Source organism: Acomys russatus, chromosome 19 (assembly GCF_903995435.1).
Source record: "Acomys russatus chromosome 19, mAcoRus1.1, whole genome shotgun sequence".
NCBI lineage: Eukaryota > Metazoa > Chordata > Mammalia > Rodentia > Muridae > Acomys > Acomys russatus.
The window spans coordinates 573,838-585,688 of NC_067155.1; the positions used below are offsets into that span (position 1 = coordinate 573,838).

At 49.7% G+C, this 11,851-nt stretch overlaps 1 protein-coding gene across 1 annotated transcript; it reads left to right on the forward strand.

Annotated features, from left to right (window-relative positions):
• Window positions 1–278: 278 nt before the first annotated feature.
• Ccne1 (cyclin E1) lies at window positions 279–10,912 on the forward strand. The gene is given in 15 exon segments (XM_051162174.1): window positions 279–378; window positions 868–919; window positions 1,032–1,119; window positions 1,360–1,431; window positions 5,139–5,284; window positions 5,406–5,541; window positions 7,875–8,021; window positions 8,768–8,863; window positions 9,094–9,228; window positions 9,337–9,448; window positions 9,545–9,702; window positions 10,254–10,347; window positions 10,350–10,479; window positions 10,481–10,548; window positions 10,551–10,912. Coding segments are annotated over 14 exon segments (1,464 nt in total). The 5' UTR covers window positions 279–378; window positions 868–896; the 3' UTR covers window positions 10,610–10,912.
• Window positions 10,913–11,851: the final 939 nt, after the last annotated feature.

The following is an 11,851-nucleotide window of genomic DNA, read 5'->3' on the forward strand; positions in this document are numbered from 1 at the left end:
CCCGCCTCTTCTCCGCGGAACACGCCCACATCGTGGGCCACGCCCACGGAGGGCCCCGCCCCCTCCGGAGCACCTCGCTGGCCCGCGCGGCGACGGGGCGGGCCCCCGGGTGTGCGGCGGCAGCTGAGGGGCTCGCAGCCCGCGGGGCGGGGCGCGAGGGCGGGCCGGGGCCGGTGCCGCGCGCTGGGATTTTTAAATGTCCCGCTCGAAGCCGGGCGCAGGAGCAGCCGGCTCGGCAGCCAGCAACGCGGTGTAGGGGGCAGGCGCGGATCCCGCCAGCGCCGCGCGCTCGGCCGCCGCCTCCCGCCTCCTGCTTCCCGCCAGCCGTCGGCCTCCTGCCCGCTCGAGCGCGCCTGCCTGCGGCGGACACAGCTTCGGGTACGGGCTGCCTGGACTCCCGCGACTCCCCGAGTGTCCGGACAGGGTCAGTCCGGACCGGGCCCGGGTGGGGGTGGGGCGAGGCCGGGTCACCGGGTCCCCTGAGGTATCCCACTCGGGGTGCCCCGGCCGGAGTGGCTGTGAGAGACGGGTCAGGGTGAAGTGTAGAAGTGGGAAACTGAGGCAGCCCCGGCCCCGAGGACGGTGATGGACCGGGGAGGAGGAGGAGAGGGGGGCTCTTCTCGAAGGGCGTCTGGGCCTCCATCCCCCAACCTCAGGTTCGGACCCAGGGTCGCAGGCTGCCGGCGGCGCGGCGGGTGACAAGCCACCCCGGCCCATCGGCCATTTTCCCGGCCGGCCTCCGGGCCCGGGAGGCTCCCGCCGCCGCCACCACCGCCCGCGAGGGAGGGGGGAGGGGTGCCCGGGACGGACGGACGGGAGGGCTTGGGCCGCCGAGTTCACCACGTTGCCTGCTTGGTGTACCCCCAGGTCTGAGTTCCGAGCCCTAGCCCTGAGCCATGCCAAGGGAAAGGAAGGAAAGGTGAGTGGCCTCGCTGCTGCGGGAGGGGAAGGGTGAGTAGTGGTGGGGGAGGGGCGGTCTGAGATTTTTTGGGGGGGGGGAGCAGCACCTCCGTGACACCATGCCTTCATAGAGATGCCAAGGACCACAGCAACATGAAAGAAGAAGGTGGCCCCGACTTCTCAGTTCGCTCCAGGAAAAGGAAGGCAAATGTGGCCGTTGTGAGTACAAAGGATACAGGTTGGGAAGGGACCCCCCCCCCATTCCATCTACCTGGGTACCAAATTTGGGACTTCCCACCTACTAGCAAAGAGAGTTAGTTGAGGGGGGAGGTTTCCTTTAGTTGAGTGTCCCATTTAGAACCCAACAAACTTTTCCCCCCTTTTCTCTGCGTGTTTTTGTCTCTGGGTCGCACCATGTGTTCCTTGGTGGATTGGGATTTTTGTTTTTGTTTTTGTTAGTTTTTGCAAGATCCAGATGAAGAAATTGCCAAGATTGACAAGACTGTGAAAAGCCAGGATAATAGCAGTCAGGTAGGTCTGCTGGCCTACAGAGAGTCCTGCCTCTGGAGTTCCATGCTTTCTTTCTTCCAAGCCTTCCCAAACCAGAGCCACAGGCCACATGGCTGAATCTCGGGAGCCTGTCAGAGAGGCCTGGTCTCTGTTGGGCCTGGGGCTGTGGGAAGGGTTTCTGTTTTCCTGAGTGGCACCTATGAGGTTTCAGGTACTGATACCTGGAGGGACCGAGTAGGCATCATCTAGTGTGCTACTCTCTAAGCCCAGGAGGAAACTGAGACTCAGAAGGCAACCCCAGAGCCCTTGGCAAGTCCAGAGCAGAGCTGGGCCTCAAGTTCGGTAGCCTAAGGCTAGTACTCGGGGCATAGCACTCCCAGCTACTCCTTCATCCATACTTGTGGCTTTTCTGATGTCAAATATCCTTTTAGGTCATATTCCAAGCTTTTCTTTTGCCAAGCAGGATGGTACAGTCCTTTAGTCTCAGAAGGCAGGCGACCTGAGTCCCAGACCATATAGTGCGACCCTGTAACAAAAATAAAAACCAAGCCCTGCGGTGGTGGCGCATGCCTTTGATCCCAGAGGCGGGGTGTATCTCTGTGAGTTCAAGGCCAACTTGGTCTACAGAGTAAGTTCCAGGATAGCCAAGGCTACACGGAGAAAACCCTGTCTGGAAAAACAAAACAACAGAAACCAAATAAAAATCAAAACTTTGAGCTGGGCAGTAGTGGTGGCGCATGCCTTTAATCCCAGCACTCGGGAGTCAGAGGCAAGCGGATCATTGTGAGTTCGAGGCCAGCCTGGTCTACAAAGCGAGTCCAGGACAGCCAAGGCTAACACAGAGAAACCCTGTCTCAGAAAACCAAAAGAAAAAAATCAAAACCTTGTAAGCCAGAATGTTCTGCCATCAGGTAACTGCACTGGTCACCTTTGTCTGGGCTTCACATGGCCTTAGCAAGAGTCTGTCGTGTCTGAGCCAGAATTTCACTAGCCACTCCATTTCTTTCTTCTGTCCCTCCTGGGTAGTGCCTGCCAGATCTTTCGAATGCAGCATGGTACCGTAATATCAGAAGATCCTTGCAGAGAGAGCTTGTATTATCTCTTTGCCTCCAGAAATGGCTGGAGACTATAGTTATGGCTCCAGTGGGCCAAGCAGCCTATCTCCAAGGTGGCTGGTGAGACCTTCGGCCTTCATCACAGATAAAGCTGAGCAGGAGCAGTGTTCTGTTGACCTCATCTCTCTTCTCTCACAGAGGTTAGCAGTGACTTTGTAGAGCAGGGGGAGGCAGCTGGTTCTGAAGAATGCCTTCCTTTCCAGCCGTGATGTGCCACTACCTAGGTTCTTGTATTTAAATGAATAGAATTTTTCTGTGGAATTGTTTGAGTTTAGTTCAGTGCAACAACTTTGGGCTAGTGAGAATAGTTATATTAAATTCAGTGACACCAAAAGCCCACAAAGATCTTTGGTTCTTACCTCCAGCTGCTGTTTTTGTTTTTGAGACAAGGTCCTTACATGTAACCCAGGCTGACCTCAAACTCACTGAACTCTTCCTGACTCGGTCTCCAGAATACTGGGATGAGACGTGCCCATACTACCTCCTGAGTTACTCCAAACAAAAAAAGCACCCTGTTTCACAAAATCTATTTTACATGTCCATTTCCTTATTTACTTTTTTTTCCCACAAAATCTGTTGTATTTGGCTTTGTTTTTTGTTGTTGTTATTGTTTGTTTGTTTGTTGATTTTTTTTTTTTTTTTTAAGACAGGCTCCCTCTATGTAGCCTTGGATGGCCTGGAGCTCCCTATCTACCAGGCTGGCCTCCAACTCAAAGACTGCCTGCCTCCTGAGTGCTGAGATTAAATGCACGAGCCACCCTACCCAATAAGGCATAACTTTTCTTATTTCAAGCTGAATACTAGTCAGTCGTTTCTCTACTTGCTCTGAATAAGGAAAACAAACAAACAAACAAAAAAACCTGGTGTAAGATAAAAGGTGGTGAGCCATAGTTGGAGTTGATCTCAAAGTCAGGCCGATTTGCCATCTTGTGAAACTTGATATACACTCAAAACCAGACTTTTTCTGCCTTATCCACTGGCTTCTAAAAGAGCCAACTTTGGAGCCCATTTGCCTGCTGAAGGCTTCCCTAATTTGTCTATGAACTGCGGGGTGTTAACTACCAAGTTTATCTCTAAAGGCCTGTCCCCAGATGTTCGAGCCATCTGGCCGTGGAGGGTGGCACCTAGCTTGTACCGTCAGAGACTCATTCTTGAATGAAGGACAACTTCTATAGTAGTAATGTGAACCTTCTGAGTCAGGGCCGGTGATGCCATACCAAACACGCAAAGCCAGAACTGAAAGGAAGCTGCCTTTCTTGCACAGCTGGCGGGAGCTGCTGTGAGTAATTTGCATGCCCGATTCTCTCTACACTCAGCAGAGAGGAGCTTTACACGGCTCTGCTCTTCCCGCTGGCTGGGAATCTGAGCTTCCTCTGGAAGTGGCCTGGGTGCTGCAAGAGCTTCCAGAGGGCATTCGAGTCAGGTGGACACCCCAGACATACCTGTTTTGTCTTCCGGTCCATGGTGTACTGTTAGAATCAGCATTTAAGAGGTGAGGCAGGGGGATCGTGAGTTAGACCAACCTGGACTACACAGGCAAGACCCTGTGAACAAATGAATGACTCAGCACATAAAGTGATGCAAGTCATAGACTCAGGGACATCTACGCTAGCAGAGTCGTTACTTAATACCTCTGTTCTCTCTTTTTTTTAAAGATTAGCTTTTTGTTCTTCCCTCAAGACAGGGTTTCTCTGTGTAACAGCCTTGTCCTGGACTCTCTTTGTAGACCAGGCTCGCCTTGAACTCACAAAGATTGGTCTGCCTCTGCCTCCTGAGTGCTGGGATCAAAGGCGTGCGCCACCACGGCCGGTTAAGATTGGCTTACTTTTATGTGAATGTTTGGCTTATGTGTCTGTCTGCCCCGTGTGCTTACTCTGGTGCCTGCTAAGGCCAGAAGAAGGTATTGAATCTTCTGGAACTGTGGTTACAAGAGTTATAAGCTCCCATGTGGATGCCAGGAACCAAATGCAGGTCTTCTGCAAGAGCAGCCAGTATTCTAAACCTCTATGTCATCTCTCTCACCCCTGGTCTCGTTTTCAAAGATAAAAGTATGAGCTTGTTTTTTGTTTTGTTTTGTTTTTTGTTTCTTTTTTGAGACAGGGTTTCTCTGTGTAGCCTTGGCTGTCCTGGACTCCCTTTGTAGACCAGGCTGGCCTTGAACTCACAGCGATCCGCCTGCCTCTGTCTCCTGAGTGCTGGCATTAAAGGTGTGTGCCAAAAACATGAGCTTTTTAATAGGATATGAAATCATCCCTACAGACTCATTGGTTTGACCTGTGATCACAGTTTGACTTGGCTCTAATGAGGTAGTGATTTGTTTTAAGTTAAGGAGAACCGAAGGTCCCTGTTCCATATATATGGCCAGTCTTGTACTATAAGCCGGCCTCTCTTGTGTCCACTTGGCCACCCAAATACTTCATTTGATGTGCACTTTTCCTGAGTTAGTTACAGAAGCGACAAGGAAGCTTTAAGGCACGCCTGTGGCTCTGTTTATTCACGGCACCTCCATCTTACCCAAGGCCAGCATGCTGAGGCCAGGTAACCTACTACCAGTCCACGAATGGACAAGTTGCTGGTTTGCCCCCAACACACTGCCTTGTGTTCTGTTGGCAGCCTTGGGATGATAGTTCGGTATGCACGGACCCCTGCTCTTTCATTCCCACCCCTAACAAAGAGGACGATGAGCTTGAGTACCCCAAGACGACACTTCAGCCTCGCAAAATCAGACCGCCCAGAGCCTCCCCACTTCCCGTCTTGAAGTAGGTGTTGATTTGGATCCATGGCTCCTGGGTGTCACTTGTCCTTCTGGTCCACGTGAGTGTGGATGCAGACTGACAGAATCTGAGGGGTTTTTGTGTTTCTTGTGCTTTCTTTTTACAGCTGGGGCAACAGAGAAGAGGTCTGGAGGATCATGTTAAACAAGGAAAAGACTTACCTAAGAGATGAGCACTTTCTGCAGCGCCATCCCCTCCTGCAGGCGAGGATGCGAGCAGTTCTCCTGGATTGGCTAATGGAGGTGAGCTTCAGTGTCCAGCCACGAGAGCATCGCCTTTGCTGCGTCTCTCTGCTCAGTTGCATTACCACATTCAGGAGCTGCCTGGTATAGGTACTGTGGTAGGATTTCTAAAATCATTTTGTACCTTAGACATTTTAAGGTTGGCATCTCAATTGTTTTTCCTGTCTAAGTACGAGTAGTTACAAAGATGTGTCTTTCTAATAGATGGTAAGTATTAATATTTACAAATTAATATTTATAATTTGAGCTAGATGTATTTATTTATAATTGTTTTTAAAGATGTCTACTGGAAGGCACGTACCAGATGTGCAGTGGTCACTGTTATTATTTGTAGGCATATATCAACAGGTTATCTGCGGCGGCGGCAGTCAGATCTCATATGTGCCTTGTTTGGTTTTTGAGACAGGGTTTCTCTGTGTAGCCTTGACTTCCTGGACTCACTCTGTAGACTAGATTGGCCTCGAACTCAGAGATCTACCTGCCTCTGCTTCCCAAATCCTGAGATCAAAGGCGTCTGCCACCACCACTACCATCCAGCACCAGAAAGATTTCCTTTTTTTTTTTTTTTGTGGTTTTTCGAGAGGGTTTCTCTGTGTAGCCTTGGCCATCCTGGACTCACTTTGTAGACCAGGCTAACCTCGAACTCACAGCGATCCGCCTGCCTCTGCCTCCCGAGTGCTGGGATTAAAGGCGTGCGCCACCACGCCCGGCTCAGAAAGATTTCTTAACAGGCTGTCTTGATCTAATCTTATTGAGATTCATTTCCCTACTTCTGAGCGGCATTCGATCAATAAGCAACTGCTAGAGTGGAGCTTGCCAACTTACTCTAGGCCTTCCTGGCCTCCATTCCAAGCAGCTTAAGAAACAAACAAAAGTGGCCAGCCATGGTGGTGCACGCCCTTAATCTCAGCACTCAGGAGGGAGGCAGATGAGCGTTCGAGGCCAGCCTGGTCTACAAAATGAGTCCAGGACAGCCAAGGCTGTTACACAGAAACCCAGTCTTGAAAAAACAAAACACATTCCAGATTTTTAAGAAGTATGACAAACTAGCAAGATCATAATTAAACTTTTTTTTTTCTAATGAAATTTAGAGGCCGAGGCTGTAGCTGTGGTCAGCACAATGCTCTGGCGTGCATGAGACCCGACCTGCAGTCTCCAGCACTGCCAGGAAAAAAGGGAGGTCTGATGAGTGGTGCACTCCTTACTGGGGGTGAACTGTGGATGACTCATGGTGCTGAGGGATGCAAGAATCATCTCGGCAGGTTCACCTTCAGAAAGTGTGTGTATGGGGAAGGGTGTGAGTAGCCCGAATGAGTGGGGACATCTGCCCTTTGGAAAGCCAGGGTCCCTAGTTTATATGCACCCTGGTGGCACCAGGCCTAGAGTAATTCTTTGCTGACATGCCCCTTCAGGCGCCCGAATCAAGACAAGTAGCTTAAATGTTAGCTCCTGTTTTATTTCAGACAGGCTCTCGTGTAGCCCAGGCTGGCCTTGAACTTACTATGTAGTCAGAGGTAACTTTAAACTTACCCTTTAACCTCCCCAAGTAGTGGAATTTATCTGTATACCACCACAAGTGGGGTTTTCTGTTGCTTATGTATCTCTGTGTGTGCCACTTGTACGTGGATGCTCACAGAGGTCAAAAGAGGGCATCAGCTAGAGTCACGTCACTGTGCTGGTCCTGGGTAGGTAGCAAGTGAGCACTGAGCACGGCTTGACTCCCATGTCTGCCAGGCTCTATGTGCAGAGCTGTACAGACTGGAAACACCAAATATACCAAGTGTCGTGGCACAAACCTGTGATCCTGTGACTGCATCCCCACCACTGCAAAAAAAGAAATAAATAAAAGCTGCCAAGCATAGTGGCACACACTCTTAATTCCAGCACTTGGGAGGCAAAGACAGGTGGAGCTTTGAGTTCAAGGCCAGTCTGGTCTACACAGCAAGTTCCATTTCTAGCCAGAGCTACGTAGTTTGAGACTATGTCTCAAAAAAGAATTTAAAAGGAAATGTAACTGATATTGCTCAGCTAAGAGGAATATATAGTTCTTTTTCTGAGTCACAATGAAACTTGTAAAGGAGGTTGTGTCCTTTGAGAACCTAAGCTTTGTGGCATGGGGGTGTTCTCCATTAAAGTGTGGCTTTGATCTGTCTGCTCCACTCTTGCTGTGACAGTTGAGGTCACACGGCACAGCTCCCGGGTCTCGCTGGGCTGTGCTCAGGTAGGGGGCAGCCTTTCACAACAGCGGCTAGCATTCTCAGTGTGTCAAAACTCAGGCAGGTCAGCTTCTGCCGCCCCTGGAGCAGCTGTTCTAACATGGAACCCTCTTCCAGGTGTGTGAGGTCTACAAGCTCCACAGGGAGACGTTCTACTTGGCACAGGACTTCTTCGATCGCTACATGGCGTCACAGCAGAATATCATAAAAACGCTTTTACAGCTTATTGGGATTTCAGCCTTATTTATTGCTTCTAAACTTGAGGTAAACAACTCCCCAATGTCCTTTATTTTAATAAGCATTATTTCTTAAATTCTGCCCCTTCAGTCAGCTGTTGGTCATATGTATTTTGAATTTTCCTAACTCCAAGGCTTCTGAAGTTAATGGACATTGGGGCAGGGAGAGGGTCGGGGGGGGAGTCGGACATAAAGCAACCAAGGACGAAGATAAGAAGCCAGTACCATAGACCATTTAGATTAATGTAGCTACTTTATGCATAACTGAATTTGGGACTGAAAAGATTGACATTGTGGCACAGTGGTTTCCACCTGTGGTCTGAGCACTCGGGCAGCTGAGGTAGGACGATGAGGAGTTTTCCAGCATGGCCACATGCAAATCCCTCTAAAAACATCACACAAAAAGATTGGTGTTGGTATGATTATGGAGCATAGAGTGAATTAAAACAATCTTAAGTTTCTATTTTTGCCACGGTCCATTTATTCGTGGAGTTTCCCCTTTCTTTGAGACAGGCTCTCTCTGTAGCTCTAGCTTTTCTTAGAACTCCGGGATCTGGCAGTGTCTGCCTCTGGAGAGCTGGGGTCAAAGGCTGCCACAGCCAGTTTCACTCCTTTGTAGCATGTCTGGGTTGCTGAAGTAAACCTGTGTTAAGCCTTTGAGCGTTATCCTCCTTCCATGTCAGTAGTGCTAGAGTCATGTTGGATGCACATACTAATCTGAAATTGCCAAGAACGCTTTCTATCTAATAGCATCTCCCTTCTGTTCCCTTTTAGGAAATCTACCCTCCAAAGTTGCATCAGTTTGCTTATGTTACAGATGGCGCTTGCTCTGGAGATGAAATTCTTACCATGGAATTAATGATGATGAAGGCAGGTTACACATTAATCTCTCTCTCTCTCTCTCTCTCCCTCCCTCCCTCCCTCTCCCTCTGTCTTCCCCTCCCCCCCCCCCCCCCCCCCCATGAGAGAGATACTCTTCGGCTGGGTGTTAAGCACATACCTATCTGTCCTGTGCGAGTGTGGGTGTGCCCAGTGGGTCTTCTCCAGTTAGACATGTGGTGGCAGAGACCTTTGCACAACTGTCCTGTCTTTCCTTTCAGGCCCTTAAGTGGCGTTTGAGCCCTCTGACCACTGTGTCCTGGCTGAACGTTTACCTCCAAGTGGCCTATGTCAATGACACGAGCGAAGTGCTGATGCCTCAGTACCCACAGCAGGTCTTTGTGCAGATCGCAGAGGTACGTGCGCTTCTGCTTCCCCATTGTTGGGGGGGGGGTGCCACAGTTCACCGGGGGCTTCTAGAAGCTTCATGTGGCCTCCGTCTTAGTGCTCCTGTTGGCCCTTAGCTTCTAGATCTGTGTGTCCTGGATGTTGGCTGCTTAGAGTTTCCCTATGGTGTCCTCGCTGCGTCTGCCTTGTATCACTTCTCCTCGTTAGAGCTGACTCAGAAGGTTTCAGGTAGGTTGTTTCCTGTGAGCCCACACGGACAAGGTGTCCTCAACCTAGAAGCCAGCTGTCAACTGCAGACTGAGCCTCTGACGCCTTTACTTGCAGGGTATCAGTGGTGCGACATAGAGAAGTGTGTCAAATGGATGGTTCCGTTTGCCATGGTCATCCGGGAGATGGGGAGTTCCAAGCTCAAGCACTTCCGGGGAGTTCCCATGGAAGACTCCCACAACATCCAGACCCACACCAACAGCTTGGATTTGCTGGTCAGTACTGCCTTTGCTCCCATCAGACAAGTGCTTGACCAATGTTGCCTAAACCTCACTTTTCTCCAGGGAGTCGAGGAAAAGTCAGTTCTAATTCCATTAAGAATGTGTCTGGGGGGCCTAGAGAGATGGCTCAGGGGTTAAGAACATTGACTGCTCTTCCAAAGATCCTGATTTCAGTTCCCAGCAACTACCCGGTAGCTCACAACCAGGCTGTGATCTGATGCCCTCTTGGCTTGCAGGTGTACATGTAGGCAGAACACTGAGTACACCTTTTAAAAAAGAATGTTTCTGATCCATAGACACTGTGTCTCAGTATCTGCAGATCATAGACTTTAGATGGAAGGGTTGTTTACTGAGCCAGGTCTGACTAGGTGTATCCCAGGCAGACCTAGAACTCAACGTCTTTGACCTCTGCTCCCAAATGGTAGGATCACAAATTTGCCACTGTGCTGAACTTTAGGATTTTGCTTTTTTTCCCCTCTCACCTCCATATTAGAAACATACAGCAAATGAAATGACACTTTCTTTCCCCTTTTATTCCTATGTAGGACAAAGCCCAAGCAAAGAAAGCCATATTGTCAGAACAAAACAGGATTTCTCCTCCTCCTAGTGGGGTCCTGACACCCCCACACAGCAGTAAGAAGCAGAGCAGTGAGCAGGACACAGAATGACCAAACCTGCCGTCACCTCCCGAGACAGTGGTGTGGAAGCAGCTGCCTGGAGCTCCTTGTGCTGCCTTGGAGGTCGGGAGCCCTGCAGGTGCTCTGCAGAAAGGCGGCAGAGCAGCAGGGGCCTACAAAATACCGCTGATGGAAGTGCTTTTATTGAATACTAGGTGTTTTACCGCAGGGTCGAGTGCACCAGCCACCTCCAGAACACCACTGCGTGCTCCAGAAGCTGCTAAGGAGGGTGCTACTTGACTCACTGGACTCTTCACTCAGATGACAAAAGCTTGAAATGAGGAGGCCGCAGTCGCCGCTGGCCTCTGCTCGGGTGTTACAGGCTGCTGCTGCATAGAGCGGGTAATGGTTGTGAGCAAGCATGGGATGCAGAGCCCACAGCCTGGGTTGGGCTACCAGTCCCCACTGTCCGCTGACAGCATGTCCTGCCTTTCATGAACTTTTGTAAGTGCTGCTATGTCTATCAATTTTTAATAAAGATAATAACTATCTTTGAAGCAACTCTTTTTATTCTATTTGGTAATAGAAGCCTTCAGAGTCTGCCAAGTTTGCTTGGTTTTATCGTTTTTGACACGTCTTGCAATGCAGTCCATGCTGGCTTAGGGCTTGCTACGCAGCCTAGGCTTCTGCAAGGCTCTTCTCACAATGCTGTGCACACTGGCCATGCAGCCTGGGAGTCTCATTAGTGTGACGCTCTCCAGACTAGTTACCCAGGTCTGAAGAAGACAACAGATTTTGTTTAAGCAACATGGTCTGAAACTGCTTCTAAGAAGAAAGTGAACCTGGGAGAATCCAAAATTCTAGGACGCCCTAGGCCGCTTAGAAAGGCCCTGTCTCAAACGACAACAGGGAGGGCGGGGTGAAGCTAAGTGACATAGGTGAAGGTCAGCACATCGACTGCAGTTTATTTCCTGATGGGCTGTGGAATCACCCAGGGCCACTGTTCCCTTGAGACCTTGTGTGTACACTTCTGTCACCTTTGTTGGCCGTTGTATTTCACAATGTGCATATACACGGGGGGGGGGGGGAAGATGACAATTAAATGCCACTTTTTTCAACTTGTATTTGAACCTGGTTTTCAAAAACTATAAAATGGAAGGCAGCCATTTTAGGTTTATATTGTATTTATACAAAGGTGGAGCTATTCTATTTCTCTGGCATTGCTTTTACAGTTCTGAAGTTTTAATAGTCTTCCTAGTAAGTGTACCAGAAACCTACACATAGGGCTAGAGGGATGGATGGCTCAGTGGTTAATAGCGCTGGCTGCTCTTCCAGTTTCCAGCGTCCTTCAGTACTGCATGCAAGTGGTACACAGGCATACATGCAGGTAAAACAGTCATACAGATAAAACTATTTAAACACGTGTACACCTAGTGGCATTTATTCAGAAACCATTCCTAACTAGTTTTGGTTTTGTTGTGTTTGTTTTAATCAAATCAGAGTTTCTCTGTGTTAACAGCCCTAGC